At 45.9% G+C, this 26,211-nt stretch overlaps 2 protein-coding genes across 4 annotated transcripts in view; both read left to right on the forward strand.

Annotated features, from left to right (window-relative positions):
* Nucleotides 1–121: 121 nt before the first annotated feature.
* On the forward strand, nucleotides 122–13,233 carry LOC307245321 (dnaJ homolog subfamily C member 7-like). Its single transcript, XM_080020845.1, has 14 exons — nucleotides 122–194; nucleotides 1,974–2,062; nucleotides 2,474–2,598; nucleotides 3,504–3,617; nucleotides 4,881–4,955; nucleotides 5,424–5,542; nucleotides 6,029–6,182; nucleotides 7,061–7,225; nucleotides 7,843–7,934; nucleotides 8,026–8,099; nucleotides 9,257–9,403; nucleotides 10,530–10,685; nucleotides 10,846–10,914; nucleotides 11,751–13,233. The coding sequence occupies exons 1-14, from the start codon at nucleotides 124–126 to the stop codon at nucleotides 11,786–11,788; spliced, it is 1,488 nt and encodes a 495-aa protein (XP_079876971.1). The 5' UTR covers nucleotides 122–123; the 3' UTR covers nucleotides 11,789–13,233.
* A 1,242-nt stretch (nucleotides 13,234–14,475) lies between these two features.
* The window catches only part of aclyb (ATP citrate lyase b), a 31,957-nt gene continuing 20,221 nt past the window's right edge, over nucleotides 14,476–26,211 (forward strand). For all 3 annotated transcript variants that reach the window (XM_080021674.1, XM_080021675.1, XM_080021676.1), the window contains exons 1-5: nucleotides 14,476–14,610; nucleotides 18,657–18,839; nucleotides 20,241–20,363; nucleotides 23,026–23,088; nucleotides 23,234–23,424. In XM_080021674.1, coding sequence (XP_079877800.1) covers nucleotides 18,681–18,839; nucleotides 20,241–20,363; nucleotides 23,026–23,088; nucleotides 23,234–23,424 — 536 coding nt within the window. In that variant the 5' untranslated portion in view covers nucleotides 14,476–14,610; nucleotides 18,657–18,680. The remainder of the gene's footprint in view (nucleotides 14,611–18,656; nucleotides 18,840–20,240; nucleotides 20,364–23,025; nucleotides 23,089–23,233; nucleotides 23,425–26,211) is intronic.

Genomic DNA, 26,211 nt, shown 5'->3' on the forward strand with positions numbered 1-26,211 from the left:
AGAAGGACAAAGGTAATAGTCCAAGTGGCCGTTCGTAGTCTCCAGTTCTCCGAAATGACGTCAACGCAGCATAGTCTCTACTTCCGGAAGTTGCGCTTCGCTCTTCCTGTCGGGAAAAAAAAGATGGCGGCTGTTGACATCGACATGCCGATGGAAACGGGAGCTCAGATCCTGAACCACAACGACCTGGAGCGGTGGGTACCCGCTCTCCAAGCGACCCTCGCCGGCGCCGAACGATGCCTCGTTTTGAACCAGGAACCGGGGGCGGTGCGGGGATTACGCCCGGCACACTGACCTACATTCCGGCGGGGGCCTCGCCAGCTAAGCTAGCTAATCGAGCTCAGCTCGGAGGCAATGCGGCTTTTTGGCGAGCGGTGAAATCGCCGCTTCTCGGGGATAAATCGATGAATCATCGTGATAAAATAAACACGTCGGAGCCTCGATAGAAGCAGCGGGCGCGGGGAGCTTAACGCCGGCGACGCTCCGCTTCCAAAACCACCTCGGCTTTCAAAGCTGAGTATTTCTATGTAGCTTTCCGTTCGGCGACAAAACAGACGTGGCCGGTGGTGGCGGGGATGGTGTTTCTAGCGGAGATCTGGAGCCCATCCGTCGCTGATCGATCACCCGTTCTCGCATACGGATGGACGCGCTCATCCTCGGCCACGGATGGGGAGCGTCTTCCAGAACTTTCGTTTCGCGGTAAAGCGTCTCGGTGAACGCGTCGCCTTCCAAGTCCCGTGGGAGCGACGCGAATGCGAACCTCAAACTGGGAACTGCGCCTCGAAAGTGTCACGGTTCGAGTCGTAAATCTGACTTGTGAACTGTTTGGGGTTTTGTCGCTAATGCGAGTCACCGCCGACGAACAGATAATGAAACCGCGACGTAAGAAACCGAGAGTTACAAGCTTTAGCACAAAGACGAGGAGGCGCCGCCTGTGAAGCGAGGCCTTGTTCCTACACGTCACAAGTGTATTCGTTTCCTATCACGTTATTTTGTAATTATTCCGATTAAGAAAAAGAGAAAAGTAGCATGCCCGCTTACGACGCTCTTTCATTATCTTTAATAGAATGTAAAATGCGTGATAGATAGAAATCTACCAAAAAAAATATATATATATATATATACACACAGTATTTGGTGGTGTGTCATATAAGTGCAAAAGGGCAAAATGATTGTTAAATCCGTAATTCCTACATGAGTTGACTGCAGCATTATTTTTTACATTTAATTGTCAAAAACCTTTAACTAATTCAATCATATATATATGTTTATTTTTTTTCATGCATGTTTATTTTTTAATTTTTTTACTTTAGAGCCGGTGCCGTTTCATATCATAAAATGGGAGATCTGTTTCTTTTTTTAATGTGCTGATGTATGTTATTTTTCAGCGGTCACAGTGACAATGACCTTAAAAATCCTCCATGCATTGTTTTTGTTGATCCACATTGAGGGCCCAGTCTTCTTACTTTAAAGCTCTCCCTCACAGCCAGGAAAAGGAACAGTTTTGGATAAAGACGTGGCTAACCGTAACTCATAGAAGTACACTCGATTACCGCTACCACTTACACAAGTATCGAGAAATGACCGTGTAAGTGTTTTACAACCTGTCCATAATGGTGACAGGCATTTAAAAAAGTATTTAAAGCAGCAGGGTGCCCATCGTGGCAGTGTGACGAACCATTTCAAAGCTATTTAAAAAAAAAAAAAAAAACACGTGCTTATGGACAGGATCTCTTCATCTGTACTCAGTGCTATAAAAAGCTCCTTTTGCCGGATGTTTCTGACCCTCGAAGCATGAACTGCTCACTAGCCTGCATGACCCTTGTGGGTCCCTAGCTTGTCGAAGCTGTTGCGATAACGCTTTTGTCTCGTGGCTGATGATTGACTTATATTGTTTAATGGTTTGTTTAATCCGTTGTGTGTTATGAACTTCACGTTGACTTCTGTTGCCTCTGCTTCTGTCATCTTTCCAGCGAGGCAGAGGGTTTCAAGGAGCAAGGAAATGCGTTCTACATCAAGAAAGATTACTCTGAAGCTTTCAACTATTACACCAAGGCCATCGGTGAGTGCAGCGCCTGTCAGCATCTAGCTGGGTGCACCAAGCTCACGATCAGTATTGTTAGCGTGAGATAGACCCCGAAATGTACCAGCATACTCACAAAGAAACAGAACTTTTAGAGCATAAAGATGTGTTCAGAAGAATAAATTACCATAAAGATATTTTGTTTTGAGTGCCTCATTTCCTTATTGTATACATAGTTACTCCACTCTGTATTCAGGAAACTGACGTTGTGTTGTGTGAACTGTTCGCTGGTGGCTCTGTTTGATAGTTATATTTTTGTTTGCAGTATTCTGCAGGCAGGCTCAGGCATTATTTTTATGTGCAGATGCATCCCATGATAAACACTTATATCGGGATAATAATGTGCCAATAAGTTTTAGTATTTGACCCCTTTTGTCTTTTTTGATTTAGACGCATGCCCCAAAAATGCCAGTTACTATGGCAACAGGGCGGCCACCCTTATGATGCTATGTCGCTTCCGAGAGGCCCTGGAGGACTCTCAGCAGGCCGTGCGGCTGGATGACTGCTTCACGAAGGTCTGTTCTCATAGAACTGTCTGCTGCATGCTTTGATGTGTTCCGAAATATGTCACTGATGATGGAGGAGATGCCGATGAAAATGTATTCAAACAATTCTTGACACGGTTTGTCTTTGTAGTTTGTGGTCATTTCATTTTAGGTTGTGCAACGTTTTGATGGAAAGATTCGGGTTTCCATGTTCAATATACATTAAAGTGAATGTATGAACTAGACTCCCAATCCATACAGGATTCAGTAAACGAGACACGCTACAACTTCATTTGTTCCATTTCCGCCTTTGGCAGGAACTGTTGTGTTCACAGGAAGTGATGTCATAAGCACGTCAGGAAATAAGTCGCCGACCCACACGTTGGGGAAAAAATCTATGTGCAGTTACCCTTCATGGCCACCATGAAGGGTAACTGCAGCTTTTTGTAAAGCTGCAAGTTTAAATGAGTCATGTGTGAAGTACATGTACCATGAATGTGCAGTTTCATGGGCTTTTTTAACCTCTTAATTTACCATCAGGTTTTTTTTTTTTAATAAAAGTATGTAATGTTTACATGCTTAATATCTGAGCAGAATTATAGTTTTGCCTCTAATTGCAAAAAATTCTTTGCAGGGTCCATATTTTTCAGGGACCCAATTGTGCTCATCACTACCAGCAATAACCGGAAATTGCACAGGTCATCTTATACTCAATACTAATCACTGTCACATTACTGTAACATTATATTAATCGTTAAATATTCTAAACTTTATTTACATGTGAACTTCACAGTTGTTTGCATCTGCTGTAACAAGCTCTTAGAGATATATAAACGTGCAGCCATTAGACAGCGCCGCACAGCAGCAAGTAACACAGCACGAGTCCCAGGCGCTGGATTAGGGTCCTGACTCCTCCTGGTCTCACTCGCCAACAGGGTCACCTGCGAGAGGGCAAGTGCCACCTGTCCCTTGGGAACGCCATGGCAGCCAGCCGCTGTTTCCAGAAGGTTCTAGAGATGGAGCCCAGTAACAGCCAGGCCCAGCAGGAGGTACGTCTGAGGTCTTCACACTAGGGGTGGACGGTAGAAACAGTATAGAAAGTACATTGAATTTGCCCTACTGTATGGATTTTGGTTATACCATGCTGTGTGTGGATGGGATGGTTTGAGCAGCCACACCTGACCTGGATCTACGTGACTGGGTCAGGGTGGCTGCATACCTACATACATGCATGGGATGGTAGCTCAGGCGGTAGAGCTGGTGGTCTAGTGATCTAAAGGTTGCTGGTTGGATCCCAGGCTCCTCCTGCTAGCATGCTGTAGTGTCCTTGAGCAAGACACTTAACCCCTAATTGCTCCTGATGGCTGCGTCCATCGGTGACTGAACAATTGTAAGTGGCTTTGGATAAAAGCGTCTGCTAAATGGTAATGTAATGTAATACCTGTTGCAGGTTAAAACCCCCATCCTCACACCACACCACAGTGAGACTCTACGGTTACTGTTAATATTTTCTATACATATGGATTCGGAATATTTGAAGCGGTTTCAGTACTCATTTTCCGCACTATCGATATACCGGTAGCAGCTGCTTCCCCGCTCTCTCTTCTCTCCGACAGGCAGTTGACACACACACACATCCCTCTGCAGCGCCCACGTAGCCTCGCCTCCTCTCACTCGCTCACTGTACGCCGCGGGGAACGGGACACGCTGTCTCCGTGTCGCGGGGCTACGTGCGGGGCTTTCGTCGCAAAGTGCGGGTTTGTGGCGCAGCCAAGTTGTTTTCCTGCTCCGTGGCTTGTTCTCCGGCTCCATCGCTAGCTCTGTTAGCCCTTCTAGCCGTCCAGCCCACAGGGAGCAATAAGAAACCCACGCCCGAGCTAACGCTATCTCACTAGCCCTCTAGTTTACCTGAAAAATTCACATGGAATTTGTATTTTAATTATTGAAATATTTAAATATATTTGTAATTTATATGAAATTGATTGAATTACAATAATCAAAAATCGTGGAGGACGGCAAAACATTTCAGAAAAACAAATATACCATGATATACTGTCCGTGCTCCTAATTATACACATTTTAGCCATACCACCCAGCCCTGTTTCACACCATTAAAAAATGAAAAAGAAAACACGTCAATAGGTCTCTTGCGTTCATACAGCTACATATCAGAAACCTTCCCTGCTTTTGTCCACCGTAGGGACCTGCTGTCACCAGTTTTAGTTTTTTGCTTCCACAAAATTCAAACGCCGATATAAGATAAACTGAAGATAAGCGATCTGTATCACAGCAATCTCCTGTTTGTTTGGCAGCATAAGAATGCGACAGCCATCCTGGATTACGAGCGAATGGCAGAGTTTGGCTTTGAAAAGCGCGACTTCAGAAAGGTACGTCACGACGGTGGTAAAACACCCAAAGAGGCTTCCAGATCCTTACACATTTTTAATTCTTGGTGGTTTATGTTTTGGTCCTTGTTGGTGTTTTTCGAGGTGCCTCAACATTAGCATCGCCAGCCTGTTTTACTGTTTCACTGTTTACAAAACCTTTGGACTGTATTAAGGCCAAATTCTACTTGACGCACCTCCTCAGATGTTGTGGGAAGAGATGAGAATTTGTGAAAGCGGAAGTGTCTGTTGTGAAGGCACAGAAGGCATGCGTGCGTGTGCGTGTGTGTGTGTGTGTGTGTGTGTGTGTGTGTGCGTGTGTGTGCGTGTGCGTGTGCGTGTGTGTGTGTGTGTGTGTGTGGGGGGGAGTGTGTACATGTCCGTGTGTGTGTGTCACGTGTCACCGCATACTGTCGCGCCTGTTTTGGACTATAACCAAACGGTAACCGTCGAGCTCCTCGTGTCCTCCAGGTGGTTTACTGCATGGACCGCGCCCTGGCCCTCGCCACCGCCTGCCACCGCTTCAAAATTCTGAAGGCGGAGTGCCTGGCGCTCCTGGGACGCTACCCCGAAGCCCAGTCGGTGGCGAGGTACGAAAGTCAAGTGTATTTGATGTATTTATGACACCAGCTGATCTGAAGTGCTCGGACAGACCAGGAATTCCCCCGCCGCCCCCGCCACCGCCACCAAATCCAGAAAAGGAAGTGACCTTATCGGTGCGACCTTGGGAGTTTTTAAATTGGGATCATTCTCTGCTGTTGAAACCCTCTTTGAGCCTGGCAGCTGATGCCAGTATTCACTGCTTTAAACTCTCCTCTTTTACCATAATAAAATAAAAAATCATAAAAACCACAATCTATATTTTCACAACAATGATAGTTTTCACTTAAAAGCCTGTAAATGAGTGTTGGCTTGTCAGGACGAGTCGGTTTTAGCGGGAAGCGTTCTCATCCGGTCTGACCGGTAGCGCTGGTTCATCACACCAATTCGCCGATGGCTCGTATCGCAGCCTTTCAACATGGCTTCCGTATTTCCGTGCTGGTGTGTTTGGTGCTGAATGTCCTCCTCTCTCCCAGCGATATCCTGCGGCTGGACGCCACCAACGCCGACGCGCTCTATGTGCGAGGCCTGTGTCTCTACTACGAGGACTGCATCGACAAAGCGGTGCAGTTCTTTGTCCAGGCGCTGCGCATGGCGCCGGACCACGAGAAGGCCCGGCTCGCCTGCAGGGTGAGTTCGCCCGCGGTTCCGCTCTTAAGCCCCGCCCATGGCGGGGGGGGTTGGGCGGGGCTATTCCAAATGAGGAAACGTAATTAGACCATCTACATCTGCCTCACAACTCTATGAAAACCATGAGAAACAACAGAGAAAAAGATTTCCTACGATAAAACACCAAATTCAGGTGATTCTCGGCCAGTTTTGGTCGACACCATGTCTTACGCTGCTGCTGCTGCCGTCCTTATGTCTGTCTCCTCCACAACAAAACTGTCTCTGCCCAAACAGTTTGTGACCATCTATGTTGTGAAACAGAATTTTCGTCTAAATTATACATGAAGAGAACATCTTCATGGCCTAAAAGGCCTAAATTTGAGCTTATGGTTAGAATATAAAAAGTCATATAAATCATACTTAACCTTAGTGTATAGATCAAAGTGGTGAGTTGAATTTTTGAACATGTGATTTACCCCGTGAGGCATTTTTCCCACCGGTTTATGAACTCATAACACCGATGTTACCGCTAACACCGGTCATTTTAAAACGGGCGTGAGGGAGTGTCCTTGTTATGAACGAGCGCTAACTACGCATGGAGGGAGACGGGTTCCGATCTAGACCTGATCTAAGGTCTTCTGTAGCCTAATGTTTTTTTATTTATAGAAAAAAAAAAAAAGCAAAACAACGTTGGGGGCCGTGGGAAAGTAATGTAATCGGTGGACGGCCGAACACCGCGTAGCACCGGTAACCACGGCAACCCTCGTCAGAGGATGTATTGCGTCCTTGAGATGTATTGAGTTTCTCCTGATTTGTCGTGTCACCTTAATTACTTGGCCGTATAACAAACTGTCTTATCTAGAAACCAGCGGAAGTGACTTGGTCTCTCCCCTGAACAGAACGCCAAAGCCCTGAAAGCCAAGAAGGAAGAGGGCAACAAGGCGTTCAAGGACTGCAGCTACGACTCAGCCTACCAGCTCTACACAGAGGCTCTCACAATAGACCCCAACAACATCAAAACCAACGCCAAGCTGTACTGCAACAGAGGCACCGCCGGAGCCAAGGTGCGGGGCGGGGCTGAGGAGCTGTCAGAGTGGACGGAACCTTTTATATTGTCTTACGTCTTTATCATGAAAACGTAATAGTTTTTTTACGATATTTATTATGTCGTGGATTCTCATGGGTTCCCTGCATGGTGCAGCTAGAGTCCAGGCACCCAGGCAGGTAGTAGCGAACGTTTGGTTTTAAATCTATTATTTGGCGGCCAGTGCTGTCATAATCATCTAGAATAATCAAAGTCTGTTTAGTATAAGCTTATGATTATTACCTATTGAACCAGAGCTTTCCATTGACATTGAACTTCAGAACTTAAAAATGTGGTTCGATGTTTAATTTGCCTCACCTCAGCTGATGGAAACGTACCTAATTCACATTTTATTTGTGGTGACATTTCTCACATTGGCTTAAAATTCCTCTTGAATTTCGATGGAGACTTGGAATCTGAACCATTTCACAAAATTGCTCAGATCATCTCAGATGATGGGAGACGATGTGATTACGGTGACGGCCGTGCCCGCTCCATCAGCTTTGCTGAAGCCCTCGATGTCTCTTTATTTTTAGTTTGCGCTCTCCCTCTGCTGAGAACCTCACGTCTCGTTCTCTTCTTCCTCCTTGTCACCAGCTAAAGAAACTTGACCGAGCCATCGAAGACTGCACCAGCGCCGTCAAGCTGGACGACACTTACATCAAGGCGTACCTGAGACGAGCCCAGTGGTGCGTCTTTGTCGCCGCTCGTTAAAAAAAAAAAAAAAAAAGACGGATTCTAAAACCGGTGATTGAGGTTGGGCGTGTCCGTGTCTTGTAGTTACCTGGACACGGAACAGTATGAGGAGGCCGTACGGGACTACGAGAAGGTCTACCAGACAGAAAAGACCAAAGGTAGGCGTGGCCTCAACACTGAGTCCTGCACGACGTTTCAGTATTTCTGAGACGGCGAAGAAATGCAGTTCTCTGAACGTCATGGACGCTTCTGTCTGCTGTGATCAATGCCCCGAGCTGCTTGCTCATAACGTCCACATCACGCATTAGTGCTACTCAAATGTTTACTGTGTGCAAATATATTCTGACACCACCGATAGTCATGGTCAAAGTCAAATATCTAAGTATTCGTGAATTATCGTTGTATAATATAATTTTAGGCTGAAAAGGTGTGTGAGGTGTTCTGACAGCATTCAGGTCGCACGCCTGGCAGCCTCATCTGATCAGAGAGGTGAGCCGGGAAAAAAAAAGAGCTTTGTAGAGCCGGCCCCTCAAAGGGGACGAGTCCAATCATCGGTGGAAAAGCCGTCAGTCGACTGAGATTCTTCAAGTGGAGCAGTCGTTTGTTTTTGTTTTTTGTCCGTGTGCATTACAGTAACAGGACAAAGGAGAAGCTTACAAAATGCACCGGGAGAACATTTCAACGAGGAATTGTAAATAAGGGGACTCATAAATCTTGTTTTTTTATGTATATTTTGTTTCCCGTTCCTCCAAATAAAACAACTAAAAACAGTGTGGGGATTGGGCACGAGTAAGGATGGGTACCCTAAAGATTTTAACCATACCACTACACTGGTACTTAAACGGTACTCTTATCAGTTCCTTTTTTTATTTTTTGAGCGATGAAGAGCAGAATTAACACTGTTTTATTTTCTGCACATGGAGAAGGGGGCTCGCCGTGCCTTGTCACTCACTCAGAGGTGTGTGTGTGTGTGTGTGTGTGTGTGTGTGTGTGTGTGTGTGTGTGTGTGTGTGTGTGTGTGTGTGTGTGTGTGTGTGTGTGTGTGTGTGTGTGTGTGTGTGCCTCTTCTGCTAATAGGGAAAATGCTTCTTAAATGAGTATCTTCATCTCATTGCAACATAGAAACGTGTTGTGTAGCCTCAGTAAATAGAAAATACATTTTCTTAATTTCTCCAATACAGTACGGGAAACGTCGGCGTCGTCGATGCTACGTTCTTAAATAAGCAGCCCGTTTAATGAGCCTTTACATTTTGGACCTGCTGGGGTTGGTTGCTTTGGGTTGACGGGTGAAGTTCATCTCTCCCTCCGTCGTCAGAACACAAACATCTGCTGAAGACGGCCCAGCTGGAGCTGAAGAAGAGCAAGAGGAAAGATTACTACAAGGTGCTGGGCGTCGGCAAGAACGCCACCGACGACGAGATCAAGAAGGCGTATCGCAAGAGGGCACTGATGCACCACCCAGGTACACACACACACACACACACACACACACACACACACTATATTTCAGATGAATAAGTCACATGAGAATGATCAGAAACACCAGCCTCTGTTTTATAAATACCTGTTTAAAAACACGACGTTGGCTCGTCACGCTCTATTACTCTGTCGCGTTGATGTTTTATAAGAGAAAGTTGAAATTCAGAACCTAAACTGCAGCGGCGAATGGACTGACGGCGTATTTCAAGGACTGATTTTTGTCTTATCAGAGGAGGATATTTATTCCAGTCCGCCATGGGTGTGCATCTGGGTTAGCGGGGGTTGGTGTGCAGGGCTCCAGTAAACCGTGCAGGGCGACCGCGGTAGAAACAGAATAATTAAAGGCCGCAGGAACGTCAGAGCTGCGCTCTCCGGTGCCGCGTCCTGATGCCCGGCTGGGGTTGCCGTACGGGCGTGGCGCGCCGTAAGCGCACGCTTCCGATCCACCGGTGCGGCTCCACTGGCCACGTCGACCGCGCAGCATTGCTGTATCTCTGCGCGAGGTGTCTATTTTATTATTATTATTATTATTATTATTATTCTTGCGACGCAACTTTTTTCAATAGAAACGTGCGATAGAACTACATAGAAATGTGTTTTCTAAAGAGTGCAATCCAGCAAGGCGTCCAGTCGGGAAGTAAGCCACTGGAACGGCAGAGAGTGTCCCCGTGACGCAGGGCTTTGTTCCATACCGTTCCGCACACGCTTGTTACGTTCCGTAAGGAGACGGGAATTCAAATAAAAACACAGTGTTCTGGCGGGCCAGTCGCCGGCACTCCGCAGCCGGTGCCATCGGACAGGGACACAGGGTTGCAACTTGCACCCCATCACTCACTCGCCACGGGATGTTGCTCCAGCCGGCTCGTTATTTATGGCAGACGACTATACAAACACTTTTTACACCTTTTTAATCATTATTTTTTTTATATATATAAATGCACTGTACCGTCACCGTGGCCCCAAAAAGGGATTCATACCGAGCCTTGGGCCACTGTACCGCTGCACACCTGGTGTCTTGGTGGAGAAGCGGCTCTAGACCCGCCCCCACCTGTGGTTCTTAGGGTGTGTGATAAGCCGTGGTCGCTCTGCTCCGTGTGTCCGTCCCGCAGACCGGCACAGCGCGGCCACGCCCGAGATGCAGAAGGAGGAGGAGAAGAAGTTCAAGGAGGTGGGCGAAGCCTTCACGGTTCTGTCAGACCCCAAGAAGAAGATCCGCTACGACAACGGGCACGACCTGGAGGACGACGGGGGGCTGGGCGGCGGAGGCACGTTGCTGTCTCCTTCCTTTCTAAATACTTCTTTGTTTGTTTATTTATTTATTGCTGGAGACGTTGTGATCTGAGTTGTACTGGTTCCCCAGTGAGGTCCATTGATTAACTGTGGATTATTCGTGTTTATGATTTTCTTTTCTTTTTCACCCCCCAGATTTCGATGCCAACAACATCTTTAGAGCCTTCTTCGGTGGCCAAGGAGGAGGATTCGAATCCAGCCCAAGTACGTGGAGACTTTAGTTTCAGCTGCAACTGCATCCGGTCTGATCCAACGCTGACGTGTGTTCACTCCACAGTAGTAAAATGGTGGGGGATGGTGGCTCAGGCGGTAGAGCTGGTGGTCTAGTGATCTAAAGGTCGCTGGTTCGATCCCAGGCTCCTCCTGCTAGCATGCTGTAGTGTCCTTGAGCAAGAATTTAACCCCTAATTGCTCCTGATGGCTGCGTCCATCAGTGTTTGAACAATTGTAAGTCGCTTTGGATAAAAGCGTCTGCTAAATGACTAAATGTAAATGTAAATGTAATGTAAAATGTCATTAATGCTAAACTGGCATAGCACCAAACTGATGAGGTCATCTGAGTTAAGTAGAACGCACGACCAACAAAGCATCTTAAGGTGTTTGTTTGTTTGTTTGTTTTTTCGATGTCCTGGTTTTCCCTCGCCTCGGCTCCGGGTGGCCGCTTGCCTTCCTCAGGAGTTTGCTTTCTTCCGATTCGTCTCTTTGTTTCTCCCCTTGGGGTGGCGGGGATGTTATTTTTGTTACTTCTCTTTGTGGGTCTTCTTCCACGTGGACAGATAACTGACTGACGGCTCAACCTCCTGCTCGGGCCCTGGTGTTTGCGTTGTTTACGTCACGTCATTGTCATCGATCTCGGTTCTCGCCGGGTCGAGGCGGCGGACCCCGCCACAAACAGTGGGAACAGCAGATGGGGGAGCGCATACATTAACACAAATACATACATCCAGGGCTGTTTCTTAAAAGGCCATGTATGGAATGAATGAATGAATCTAATGAGTTGACACGAGCAGAGTCTTTGTTTCCTCCCTTCTCCTCCCCAGATGCTGGACCCGGGAACTTCTTTTTCCAGTTTGGTTAAAACAGACGGTGACCCTGCAGTGGACAATATGAAGTTGGACTCACAAACATCCCTCAATGTCATTCCCCCCCCCCCCCCCCCCCCACCTCCTTCTTTTCATCAAAAATATTCATTTGTTTAAATCCTGTGAACCCCCGCCCCCCCCTCGTCTTTACCGTGTACTCAGCCTCCTGCGTTTCTTCCTCGATTCCTTCAAAGTGGGATATGCAGAGGGCGGAGGACATGATTGCTTAATACGTAATTGCCAAAATACTAAACGGAGGAGCCGCTCAAACAATTTGATCAAAGTGTGACGCCATTTAGGAGCCGGCGGAGGTGAACGTAGATCACTTTTGGGAAGGTGCAAGTTTTTATTCTTAGGGTGGTGACGTCCCACCCTGCAGGGCCTTCAGCCCCGGCTCAGCTTCCAAACTGACCTCACGCCCCTGGACGCGAGAAGACAAGAGGACACTGCCCGTGTGTGTGTGTGTGTGTGTGTGTGTGTGTGTGTGTGTGTGTGTGTGTGTGTGTGTGTGTGTGTGTGTGTGTGTGTGTGTGTGTGTGTGTGTGTGTGTGTGTGTGTGTGTCTCCAGGTGTTACTGGCTTCCTGCAGGCTGCAGGATCAAACTGCAGGGTTGTTTCATATCTACCCGTGCGTCTGTCTGCATTTTAACAGAATGTAAAGCAAAAATATCTGTATTCATAATTCTTTTCTTTTTGTTTCGTGTCCCTATTTATATTTATTGTTTGTGTCCAAGCGGGAACGCGACGCCGGAGTTTTAAGGTCTTCCATTTCTTTTTGTTTTTCTCCTCTCCCTGACTCTCCTGCGTTAGATTTTTGACAAATGCTGTTTTTCGTGTTTTTTGTTTGTGTCTGTTTTTAACGTTGAAAACAGGCCAAAATCAAACATGAGAAGAAAATCTTGTTTTTATTTTTTTTCCTCTGTTTCTGGAGTTCCAGCTCCGCTCCACTCAGACTGCCCGCCCTGTCGAAGTTAAGTGGTGCCTTACCAGAGTGTGTCTCCCCACAGAGCCCGCAGGGTTGTCCTGTTTCAGTTTATATATATTTTTTTTTTGTTCCGATTCTGGGGTGAAGCTCTCGTCGGGCCAGTAATTTTTATTTTATCTTTTTTAAGTCGATACTTCGTACGAACTGGAAGTCCCTTCTGTTTAAGCACCTCGAGTTTTCTCCAGCCCAACACCGTTGGCACCAGCGGTCCACGCCCGCCATGAAACGCTCTCACCCATCATGGATCTGCTCGTCATGCACGTTTGGTCAGTGCCGCCCTTCCTTCCCTCACTCGTCGCACCTACGAAGGAAAGATAGATCGGGCGGAGCTTTTACCCCATCACGGTCTTACTTCTGACCAGTGTATTGTTTAAAAATGACACGACACTTATTAATAAGAGCCATGCAATGCTTTTATTATCGTAAAAAAATAAAGATTTTTTTCTTTTACTGTTAAGTTGTGTGATTTTGTTTTTTCGTTTTTTATTTTGGGTTATATCAGGCAGCTGTTAAGTTCATGTTCAGGATAGAAATTAGTTAAATTTGAGATTGATTAATGAGATTGATTTTCATCGTCCTTGTACAAAGTTTGGCCTTCAGTATTTTGTATGGGGCAATTGTGAGGTCATTTTGTCCTGGATTTTTAAAATTGATTTTACAAAATGCAAGACAAATTGTGATTTGTTGTATTTGTTACATCATAAGTGTGCGGCGCAGTGAAACAACTAAAGGTCAACTCCAAAGGCTGTGAAAGACAGTCTGTGGAGAGTGACGGGCTGAGTCAAATAATGACAAATCAGAATCAAGGCTCCTCAGAAACAGAAACAAGTAAAATATATTTATTGTGTTGTCACAATCATTCATAGTGTATTAACTTTGGCTATTTGTGCAGCTAATCCCCGCCCCTGTGGTGTGTGTTGGAATTAGTTTGATGCAGGGGCGTGTCTGCGGGTGGGCTTTGGTCGGCGTTGCCCACCCACATCCATCCGATGAAAACTCTGAAAACATAAAAAGAACAGTTACCCGTCAACCCCCCGTTTTCCCCCCGACTCGCCGGTATTTTACCCTTCTCTCCCGCTGCCCTCCCGTTTAAATATTTCCCTGTAAATGTCCTTTTTTGTTTTCTTCTTTTTCTTTAACCTTTCTAAAAAAAAAAAGTCTTGGCGAACAGAGATCAGTTGCTCCAAACAAAGTGGATAAAAAGTATTTTTATTCTAGATGTTGTAGATGAGAAAAAAGCCCCGTGTGTAACGGGGAAGCTTTCTCAGTCACTCCCTCGCCCCTCAGTGGAAACATGACATTCACGCCCTGTGGGGAGAGCAGCAACATGTTGGAACTCACCCTAAATAACCCTCGAACTTGAACATCCTGGCGCCACCTGCTTCAACGACGCACAGTATGAATGTATGAGTGAACAACACCGACGCATAAGAAGCAGACTACAGTCCGTTATTATGCTTAAATATTATTGACAAACTTGACTTATTTGGGGAGACGATGCTCGTACTCCCCAAAGCCCCAGCGGGAGTCCAGCGCCTCGACCACGTGTCGCTGCCTCCTCCGTCACGGACCTGTTTCCGGGCCGCGTCTTCTCGAGAGCAGCCTGGGCCAATCAGCGCGCCGGGGCGGACGCGTAAACGCTCGGCCGATCGTGGTGCGACAGAGCCCGCAGCGAAGAGGAGGAGGAGGCGGCGGAGGAGGAGGAGGAGGCAGCCGAAGGAAGGACGCACGGACGGACGGACTCTTCCCCACCCGCACCAGGAGGCACACCAGCCGGCGTCCGGGTTGCCAGCAGGACGCCCCGCTCCCCGCAAGGCGCTGACCAACTCTCCGGGTAAGGGGTTTCTGTTCGACGCGTTGCCGATGCTATCATCCGCATCCCGGCTAGCCAGGTAGCTCGGGTGCTGTGCGGTTAGCCTTCCATGCTAACGCAGGCTCGGCGGCCAACTGACAGGAGGCGCGTCGCGTCGCGGAGGCAAATGGAAACGGCGAGGCGCTGCGGGTCGGGGAGGAGATGTCGGATGAACCACGCCGCCTCCGGCGTTTAAACTCTGTTCGCTGGTCGCACTGCCCGGTCCCGGTCCCGGTCCCGGCTCTGCCGTGGGCGCCATTGTCTTCATATCCGTCAATAACCTCGTTTGTTCACTGGGTTCGTTGAATTCTGCCTCTACTTCTGTTTACTCTGCGTGTAATGACGGTGCCACACCTTGTGTTGTCCAATGTGGCTGTGGTGTCGTGTGGGCTGACTCCTACTCATCCTGCCACAAAACGAGTGATTTCCAACATTAGTTGGTATTGTGGGGCTGATGCCACCTCCAGGTTGGTGGAGCTCGGGAGGCCCTTAATCCATCCCGTGCACAAGACCCTTGCAGATAACGGAGAGCTCCGCTCCGGGGCAAGGCACATCTCTTACGCCCAAACGAGCTCAAACAATGGCTCGGCCCAGCTCGGGGGATTATAACGCGGCTGAACATTCCTGACATCTGCCCCAGGGAGAGCCAGGGTGCAGAGCAGGGCACCCGGCCTCTGCCTCGTCCACGGAGCTCCGTCTTATCTCCTTCATGGCAGGGTGACCGGAGCTGTGAAGTGGACCGGCAAGGAGCGAAAGTCTCCATAAAACCTTATCAGTGAGATGGTGAAGATACGATGATTTGTTTTGGCGCTCGCTGGTGCCCGGGATGCGCCGGAGGGGCTTTCGAAAGGCAGACATCACACGTTTAAAGACTTTTTTTTTTTATTTAATTTTTTTTAAGCTGGCTGGTGGTCACACATCTTGAGTTCCTATCCTGCACCGGAGGAGCTGAGAAGTGAAACTTGAGACGACATCAAAACCGCCTGATACTGTGGCAAGAGTTACAGAATACAGAGCCATCACAGCAGTTTCTGGCCGTCCGTCTCGAATCAAGCGGGAGCGCACTCTTCACGACGCTCAAAACAAGGGGCTTCCTCGTGATTCTTGAAAGTTTGCCTGGGACTCCGAAAACCCTCAACGGAGCCCTTTGGGTGTATGCCAGGCACAGTTTCCTTTTGAAACATTTGAAGTAGGCACACACCCCAACCTGTGGGCCCTTCCCTTGATTTCACACCACAGGTTCCTGCTTCTCATCCAACCTGTAAATCATCGCCGTTGAGCCAATACATGAGCAATCCATCGGCAACGACTGCGTGTGAACTCGGCGCTGGCGGTGGTAACCAGCTCCGGTGGTTTCTTTGACGAGCTGCGATGTCAACAATGCAGCGTCCTCCCGCGTTGGATTGGTTCGATGTTTACTCTGCTTCATGAGGGCGGCGCGGCGCCTGTTGCCTGTCATGACGTCATTTGGAAGGAAACTGGAATCGGATCAATCGTTAGCTCTCCCCCTTCCTTTTTGCTTTCATGTTGTGCGCTGAGTGAGTGGCTGAATGAGTGGCAGCTTTTTATGTTGGTGTCATTGATCCTGTTATTTCACCGCTCTGCGTTTGCTGGTTCTGTTGTGATTGGGGGTGGACGCGGCAAAGCGTGGCACAGCTTGCATCATGTCGCCATACACGCTTTTTAACACTAGAAATGCAGACCGTGGACGTTCATGTCATGGAGCAAACACTTGCCACACATAATACCAACGTTTTTATTGTTTGAATACGCGGAATCTGTCCACTTCGTTGTTTGATTGGTCGCTTGTTTGTATTACTTTCAATTTGTCCCCGTTGTGATGGGTGGTTTGCACATGTGGCACAAAGGCAGGTTTGTTGACTGAAGGCAGGGATCAACGTTGTCTGTGCTCATACTGTAAAAACTGCAGTATGCCAGCTTCAAGTACAGGACACTTTTTACCTTTTTAATGTCTTTTTATGAAAAATAAAACCGAGTGCAGCCTGTTCAAAACACGCCCGTTTTGGAACGACCTGCACCACTGACGTAAGTGACTCAGGTGCAGAGACAGTGCTTGCCCCGAAGTCCCGCCCTGCTGCTGCACAGAGCAACAAGTTTGTTTGTTGTTTATTAATATTACATGTCTTGCGTGTCCAAATTGGACGCTGCACATCCTGGGGTCGCCAGCAACACACCCGCCAAGTGTGAAGTAGATTGGATGTTTGTCCAGATAAACCAAGGACAGACAGACAAATACATTTCTTCCTTTATATTTGGATTCGATTTAATTAGATGTATAGGGCTGGAACATATATCAATATAATGTCCTTTCAGTATATGTCATTTTGGTTATTGTGATATAAGTGTTGTCTTTAAGGCTGCATTACAGTAAAGAAATGCAGTTTTCTGAACTTCATAGACTGTTCTCTCAATGGTCATAATATCCACGTTACTAATAATTGTTTCTTGTATGTAAATATCTCGTCAACGCACCTCCTGGAGGCTTTGTAGCTTCTTCTTTTTGACAGAAAAGTCGCCGCCTGCGCTGACTGACTGGAGGCTGAATTCAACTCCGTCTCCTTGTCTGTGATTACAGTGTTTTGCGGGGGCCCTCGCTGGGTGTCATGGCAACATCGATGTGTTTGCTATCTGCAGCAGAGCAGCGACGGCTTCTGCTGCGAGCGAAAGGCTTCTGAACTGGAACATTGAGGTGGAGGATACAGCTGAGAGACTTTGTTAGATAGACAAGTTAAATGTTGTCCCTAGCGTCACAGTAGAGAAATGCAGTTTTCTGAACTTCATGTTCTTGCTGTTCTTATCAATGGTCATAATATCCCCATTTATAATAGTTGTTTCTTGTGTGTAAATATCCTATGGACGCCTCACAAAATGTTGTCATATAATTTATATTGAGGTATTGTTCCAAAAATATTGCATTATTAGATTTTTATTTGTATTTTTTTGGCGTCACCCAGCCCTGATTCCCACATTCAGAACACTGCAATAGAATGCCTGACGGTTACTGTGTCGTCATAACTGCTCTTGTTTGGCTTCTTTATTCTTCTTTGGTCCATTGTTGTCGTGGTTCAGCTCTACGTGCCCTTTGCTGCAAGTGTTGAAAGATTTCCCCCGCAGGCACCAGAGATGTGCAAGATTACATAACAGATTTTATATATTAAATATGTATTCATACAATGGCAAACCAGCATGTGTGGTGCCTCAGGGATGTTTATTTTGTCAAACCCCTCAAACACATGGAATAATACTTTATAGTGATACCACAGAGGTTCCACGTATACAGCTGAAATCCAAAGTGTGAGTTTTCAAACTTTATTCATTGCTATAATTACTCTAAGTTACTAGAGGTCCGGAATAAAACACTGAGTTGCAAGATTTGCAGATGTTTATGACTAAAACAATCTCTGCTTATGAACGTGGTGGCTAAATGTAATGTGTGTAGTCCTTGATGCCTCCGGATCCCTGTACCTACAGTTTTCCTGCGTAAGCACCTTGATATCTCCTTTTCAGACACTGTCCCCGTTCTCCTGCTGAGGACATAAACAAGTTGAATTCCCAAATTTTCTGACACTACCCAACGAATTCCCCCTTCCTTCCAAGGTGCATTCATGGGACACTGTTACAAAGGCTTTTCCAGACAACTTAAGCAGCAATGCTTTGGTTCCTTCATGTGAATCAGTTTCTCCTGCCGCTACCTGCCTGCCCTGGATTAGATATTGAAAATCCAAGTATTGGCTTGGCCAATACTTGGATTTTGATTTAGACTTTTGATGGTATTTTATCGTTAAACTAGGTTATCATTTAAAGTAATTAGTCTAAACTATTGTCGAAACATCTGAAAGTTTTATTTTTAAAACCAGAGTTTCTGCTACATCTTAATAATTCGTAAGCAGGTACTGTTTCTTTAAAATATTCGTATTGTTGTGATAATAAATTCCTCCGCAGCGTTGCTGTCGTTCCAGTGACACTGTGCTCTGATATCCTGGCTAATTCCAACCCCCCCCCCCCAGGTCCCTGAGCCAGACAGCGCTGCCATGTCGGCAAAAGCTATTTCAGAGCAGACGGGGAAGGAGTTCCTCTACAAGTACATCTGCACCGCGGCCGCCGTGCAGAACCGCTTCCGCTACGCCAACGTCACCTGCGACACTGACTGGGACCGACTTACCCAGGAGCACCCGTGGCTGCTCACAGAGGTGAGGCTGAGCCACCACCACCACGCAGGCTTGAAAGCTTCCGGAAACTCAAACACCAGGCGCCTCCTGCAGAGCAGCCATTTGTTGGCATTGAAGGGAGTCGTGGCAGTTATCAGCAACTGATGGAAACTCACCGATTTCGTATGAGATTGTGAGCCGCTCACATAACTGCGGTCATACAATCATGAAATAATTGTGAAATAACTGTGACAGCTTCTGCTTCCAAGGTCCATTGCAGGGAATAGGAAACAAATGTGAACTGTGACTTATCGCTGGGCCACACTAGAAGCGACGCCAAAGCGCTTCAGATACGCTGCCATGTTAATCAATATGAAAGGTTACATTAAGCACAAGCGTCACCAAAGCAGCGTGCTGCATGGCTCATCCCTTTTGTTTATTTTTCTTTGTTTTCAAGGCTTCGACTCTTATCTTTTTCCAGCTGCAAAGCCTAATCTAGAGCGTGGATTCCCATAGCGGTCAAGTCTAAAGATGTATTTAGTGAAAATATTTAATTCCCATTCCTGGTATGCATCAACCACATATATAAAATCGCTAATGTGCCGTCCTTACGTGGATTGCTTTTTCACTACAACAAATGAAACCTCACACATGTAAATAAAATATTATCATTCAAGCAGGAAAACAAATATCACACCCAGGGAAAGACTTTAGAGTTTACTTCACACCCGGGAAGTTGTTCTGGATTCCCCGCTATATTTCAGTTGTATTTTCATTAATTCAGTCAGGCACCTGGCTGGGCAGCTGATGGAGTCTCGGGTGGGTCCTAGTGCCCGTTATCCTCCGTAAATAAACCATAAAAGCTAATCCAAAGTAATCCAACTACATTTATAATCAGACTCCAAATAAACACCAGAGTTTAAGTCTTGCCCTGAAGCTTAGAACTCCTCTTGATGCTGACACCCTGATGAACCCAACCATGTAGTTGCTGGTGAAAATAAAAGCTGCTGTTTGCCATCTCCACCTGAAAGCCAGCTGTTCCATGTACAGGGGAGTCATTCAGCATCAGAACCGGGTAAATTGAACTCTGAAAAGGGTTTTCCGTTTGTTTGGGTTTCCATCCTGCAGCCTCGAGGATCAGAAAATTATTTGAATATGATTTACATAAATGATGTAGTAACTTTAACTCAGTTTGTTGTACTCAACCTCCTATATTTTAACAAATATCAGTTGAATATTACATCACAGCATTTGGAAACCTGCATTTCTAGCTTAACCTCCCTGGCGGGGGGGGATTCTGAATTGTCGTTCGGAGAACCTGGAAAGGAACCTGGAAAGGAACCTGGAAAGGAACCTGGAAAGCCTGAACAAGGTCTTGGCTCTGATGGTGCAGTTTGAAAACAGACGTGTGAGACGACCTTGTCTTGATTCAACCTCCCGCAGCGCTTGGTGGTGAAGCCTGACCAGCTGATCAAGCGGCGTGGGAAGCTGGGCCTGGTGGGCATCAACCTGGACCTGCAGGGTGTGCGAGGCTGGATCACGCCCCGCCTCATGAAGGAGACCACTGTGAGTTGACCGCCCGTCCCCCGGCCTGCCTGCTTATTTAAAACAGGCCACCCCAGCGCCTGTTAATGCCGAGTGCTGGTACACATGTTGACATTCCCAGTTGAAAGGATGAAATGGTTGACTCTAAAGACCCGGTGTTGATGGTTGCTGTCCACTGCTCTCTCAGGCGTACCACAAAACTTGAACTGATTTCCAAAAATCAAATCCTAAACGGGAACTCCCGTTAAGCCTTTCTAGCAGCACGTGAGGGTGGAACCCGACACTGTTATCAGCATCCTTACCAGCTGACCGCAGCTAGTGCGCGAGAGGGAAAGCATCCCATAAGCCCCCGCAAGAAGTGTTTATTTTCATATACATTACCCAAATTTTTACTGCAGATTTAGAAGACAAAACTAGTGGAGGCTCATTCTCATCATTGTGGAAGATTAGTTTTTAAACAAGAATGATGTCAAAAGTAACTCATTACTTTCTAATTCAAAGTACAAGTACTGTCCCCTGTCGGTAAACAAGAGAACCTCTTGTTGCTAATGAAGATGCTAATTAATCTAGATGTGAATCAAGTGCAGCCCAGAAGTCACAATGGTGGTGTGAGGGTTATGCGAGTGGCCGTGCTGGAGTTGTGTTTATGGGATGGCACGCTGCGTCCAGCATGGAGTTTAACTTTAGCTCAGTCAGGTCAGGTTGTGTAATGCCAATGTCAGGAGGAGATCTATTCTGGTCTTCCAGGCAGCAACACTACCCCTCCCTCCCTCTCTTCTCAAATAGTCACCGCTCTGTCTCTCTCTCTTCTCAACTAGTCACCGCTCTGTCTCTCTCTCTCTTCTCAACTAGTCACCGCTCTGTCTCTCTCTCTCTTCTCAACTAGTCACCGCTCTGTCTCTCTCTCTCTTCTCAACTAGTCACCGCTCTGTCTCTCTCTCTCTTCTCAACTAGTCACCGCTCTGTCTCTCTCTCTCTTCTCAACTAGTCACCGCTCTGTCTCTCTCTCTCTTCACAACTAGTCACCGCTCTGTCTCTCTCTCTCTTCTCAACTAGTCACCGCTCTGTCTCTCTCTCTCTTCTCAACTAGTCACCGCTCTGTCTCTCTCTCTCTTCTCAACTAGTCACCGCTCTGTCTCTCTCTCTCTTCTCAACTAGTCACCGCTCTGTCTCTCCCTCTCTTCTCAACTAGTCACCGCTCTGTCTCTCCCTCTCTTCTCAACTAGTCACCGCTCTGTCTCTCTCTCTCTTCACAACTAGTCACCGCTCTCTCTCTCTCTCTTCACAACTAGTCACCGCTCTCTCTCTCTCTCTTCACAACTAGTCACCGCTCTGTCTCTCCCTCTCTTCACAACTAGTCACCGCTCTGTCTCTCTCTCTCTTCACACCTAGACTAGACACAACTTGTCAGGCTTCTTCCCTTCTCTGAACCGCTGCGACTTCATGTGCTTTCCTATCTTTGGGATGACAATTTTATTTGAATATTTTGGGGTGGATTTTAGTCGCCTTCCTTCTTCCTGGACCTCACATGCTTATGGCACACCTATTGGACTCGTGGCCCCTGAGTCAATGTAGATTGTCCCTTTGAATAAGATTAAGGACAAGGTTAACAATGAACTAGACGGCGGAAAACCCTACAAAACTGGGCCCTTGGTTCAAAAATAAACCAGACTAAATGTTCTCCAATAAAGAGGCAGTTTTCCCTGTTGTCCTACCCACTGCCTTTCAACCAATAACAACTTTCTAGCTTGTTTTCTGAAATATACTCTAAATTTTTAAATTGTCTGCTACATTTTTTGTTTTGGTAACACAGGACTAAGTGGGAAAACATATTGAAGTTTTAAAATGTTGTTCATAGTTAGATTACTGTGAGAAATGGCTGAAGGTCATTTCTGTATTTCTTCAAAAAAAAAATAATAATAATCATATATAATTTGATCAGATATACTTAATAAACCGAGGGATTTTGATATAAAAGCCTGCTTCTAATAAAGGCCTGATACTCTCCTGGTCACTAGGCCCTGGTCACTATTTGAGGAAATAACAAACATGTTTATAGAGCAGTCTAAAACAATATGAGGGAATAATATAATATCCAAGAAATAAGGTTTAAATTTCAGGGTGTTTGTTGTTGTTTTACAAGTGGTCACATGATTTCAACAACAATGTATTGTTTTGTTTTTAGACCAATCTTGCTCATTTTTAATACCAAATGTGGTGTTGATACAGTCAAAATCCAAAAGTCTATTTACATTACTGGATCAACAACAAATTTGGTGTGTGTGTGTGTGGGGGGGTGGGGGTGTGTGTGTGTGTGGGGGTGTGTGTGTTCTTTAAACTAGTTGAAGTGACCTTGCTCGTTGAATTTTGGCCGATTAAGCTGCTTCTGTCTGTTTAGCGCAAAAATGTTTGAACCTGTGAATTGCTGTTTGGGGGGGATATATATATATATATATATATATATATATATATATATATATATATATATATATATATATATATATATATATATATATATATATATATATATATATATATAAATTTCCTTTTCTCCTTATTTAGAAGAATCTCATTTTCTGGTGAGCCATTCATTGCTTCACAGCGCAGCAGTTTGTTTTTGAGTGCTGAACTAGGTTAGACAAACATGCCTGGGGTTTATGACGTGAACCTTCTTTCATGACAGGTGGCAAAGGCAAAGGGTGTCTTGAAGAACTTCCTGATTGAGCCCTTTGTGGAGCATACGCAGGTAACATGGCCAGTGTGCCCTCAGGCTGCGTCCAATTTGCATTTCAAATAAAATTTGTCGGGGAGAAGTCACTGAACTTGCTTGTAACATGATTATGTTTATGAGGAGAAAAGATGACGACGGTCTGCGTCCGCCCATGTGTCAGGAGGAAGAGTTCTACGTGTGCATCTATGCCACGCGTGAGGGCGACTATGTGCTGTTCCACCATGAGGGTGGGGTGGAGGTTGGAGACGTGGATGCCAAGGCCCAGAAGCTGCTGGTCGCTGTGGACGAGAAACTGAGCGAGGAACAAGTCACAGAGAAGCTCCTCATGCACGTCGTGGACAGCAAGAAAGAGTAAGAATTCCCATCGACCTCTCCGTTAAACTGCTATCTAAAGGGAAGTGATTATACATGCTGGTACTGTTGTCACTGGGTACTTGAGTATGTGAGTTCTAGGACGTACTACATCGCCCTAGAACGGCTCCACTCCCTTTGAGGATCTTGAGGGTTGGCGACGACAGCGTGGTATCCTGGCCTTTTCACATCATATGCTCTCGGGACATACTGAACACGCGGTTGCTTGTCTGCCATTTTGGACACAGTGTACAATTGTGAGAACGCCACTACTTTATCCAGGATGCTACATAAAGTGCTTATCTCCTTGAAGCTAACGAGATTAGCTTTTACAGGTATTGCGTATCTTTGCAATAAGGTAATTCAGTGGATGCTTTTTCTACTTGGTTTGTCAATGGCAAAATTTCAACATTTAGAGCTTTTAAAGGTTAGAGAATAAAATGTATATAAATGTCTTCATCTGTTTTTCAAAGCTCATAGTTGGCCCAGTGAATTTATTTAAAGTTAATAGAAAACCATACCATAAAGTTGCATTGAACCTAAATGGAGCGTTATTGTCTTAAAAATGCCGTAAAATAGATTCGCTGAAAGTAGCTTCTAGAGTGGAATTATATGGTCACAAAATGTTTCTGCGGGAAGAGTTATTTGCAACCTAAACTGGCTTCTGCTAGTTTTAATGACTTTCCTATGGCCAGGCCGTCTCCACTCCATTTGCAAAGTGGCTGTAATTATTTCAGCCCTCCCTCATGTTCCTGTCACTGTTAAATGAGTTGAATGTTGCTGTTGGACAGGGCTGGGGAGGAAACTGGAAGAGGAGCTTAAAGATGAATCAAGGACGCTCTTGGTTTGCTTTATTGTGGGGAAATATCCCAGTTTACATTTAAAATACATATGGCTTGTAACTGTTGTTTCTCGACCACCAGAATGAGTCAGTTGGCAACCATTTTGTAGCCTCTGGTTGCCCACTTTGGCAACCACTTTATAAAAATAGGGACAGAAAAATGAATGACTAAGATTTGTTGCATTAATGATATTTAAATATTGCTGTTACAGTAACGGCTTTCTTCGTCATCTGTGACGTGAAAACATCAGATTTCCACACAATCAGAAAGTCAAAGTGTGCGTCCTGCTCATAGTTGAGTTGTAAAATCCCGGCGCACCGCGGAGTGACTCTCCTGCCGGGCTGCTGACAGCACCGCCAGCCCAAGAGCAGAGCAAGGTTATTACAGCCAGGGATTCAAACATTTGCTTTTTTCACGTCTGCGCTTAGTATGTTACGAATTGGACTTTTGTTATTTCAACGTGGGTGCCGATACGCAAAAATGAACTAAATGGGTTTTATTTCTCTGAAATCCAAATGGCAGTGAACAACCAATGTAATCGGTGTATGCCGTAACATGGATAACTGCAGCAACCCTACTAGCTGTGAAAAACATTAAAGTTAGTTAAAACCAGACAGAACAAAATAAAACTGAAACTATGTTGTGAACCTACAGAACTGACTAAAATGAAAATATACAGGAAATGTCTCAGCTTTAGTTATTTTTCTAGTCAATTTGGTAAAATATAAAACGTAGCCGTTACAATGCAATAACCAGTTCTTATCTCAGTAGACAGACAGCATTAATAATAAGCATGGCTCAGAGCTCATCTGGTGGAGAGCTACTTCTAAATGGAAAGATGCAAATTAGAATTAACCATTGTTAACAATGAGGGGACCAACAGAACTGAGATTCTTATTGCCTGCGTGCAAGAGAGAGACGGAGACACAGGCTGGGGGTGATCTAGGGTTGCCGCGGTTACCATTGTTACATGGTGTTCGGACATATTCCAATTACTTTACGACCAAAGCCAAAAACGACTTCACTACATTTTGCCCCCACCACTCTTTTGCTTTTTATTTTTACTTTTTAAATACAATCCATTTATTTAATTTTCACGTATCGGCACCGACGTTAATCCAACCCCCCCCCCCAAAAATTGTGAAATACTAAGCGTGTTATCGGTACTAGTGGGACACTAGGGATGTGTCTGCTTCGTGGCCGCAGCAAATTTGCAGCACAGTCAGTCACACCTCACTCATCATGGGCGGAGAGAAGGAAGGCTGACCGACAGAAGACCTTCCATCGGGGCCGCTCTCCCTCCGTGAAATTCCGGCCTCCCTCCCAAATTCCTCACCCTGGCATCCCGGAGTTGTTATCACAGCTCTCATCTGTCTTGACTCGTTGTTTCACTTCCGAGGATTCAAATTCTGTGAAGTATCAGATTAAAAACACTGTACAAACTACAAGGAATTGTTTGCTTACTGTAATAATGCTTTTAGACATTATTTTAAGTCACATTTTCTTTATTGAGCTGACTTATAACTGCACAGTATCTTAATTACCCAAAATATAAGGTGACTAAAAATGGCAAGCATAGTTTCAGTTTCGGCAACCAAAAGCTGATGCCTGGCAACCACTTTTAAAAGTGATTGAGCCCCGATGGTTTTTGTTTGTGTCACTGCTCCTGAATGCGACTGCTTGGGGTCTGAATGTGTTCTTATCCAGCTACGCACACACTGACCTTTAGCAGAATTGTTTGCCTGCTTGTTCCTGTTGCCTCTCCATCTTGTTCCTCCTTTTGCTTTCTTCAAAGGATGTGGCTTTAAGGCTTTATTTGAGGCCTCAATACAACCTACACATCCCCTGTCTGTGGTCTTGTGTCATCATTAGGGCTGGGTGTCTGTTCGCTAGCTCTTACTGAGTAACAGTTTTGTTTTTTTTTTTTGTTTTTTTTCCATTTAAA

The sequence above is a fragment of the Zeus faber genome, assembly GCF_960531495.2.
Source record: "Zeus faber genome assembly, chromosome: 20".
In the NCBI taxonomy this organism is placed as follows: domain Eukaryota; kingdom Metazoa; phylum Chordata; class Actinopteri; order Zeiformes; family Zeidae; genus Zeus; species Zeus faber.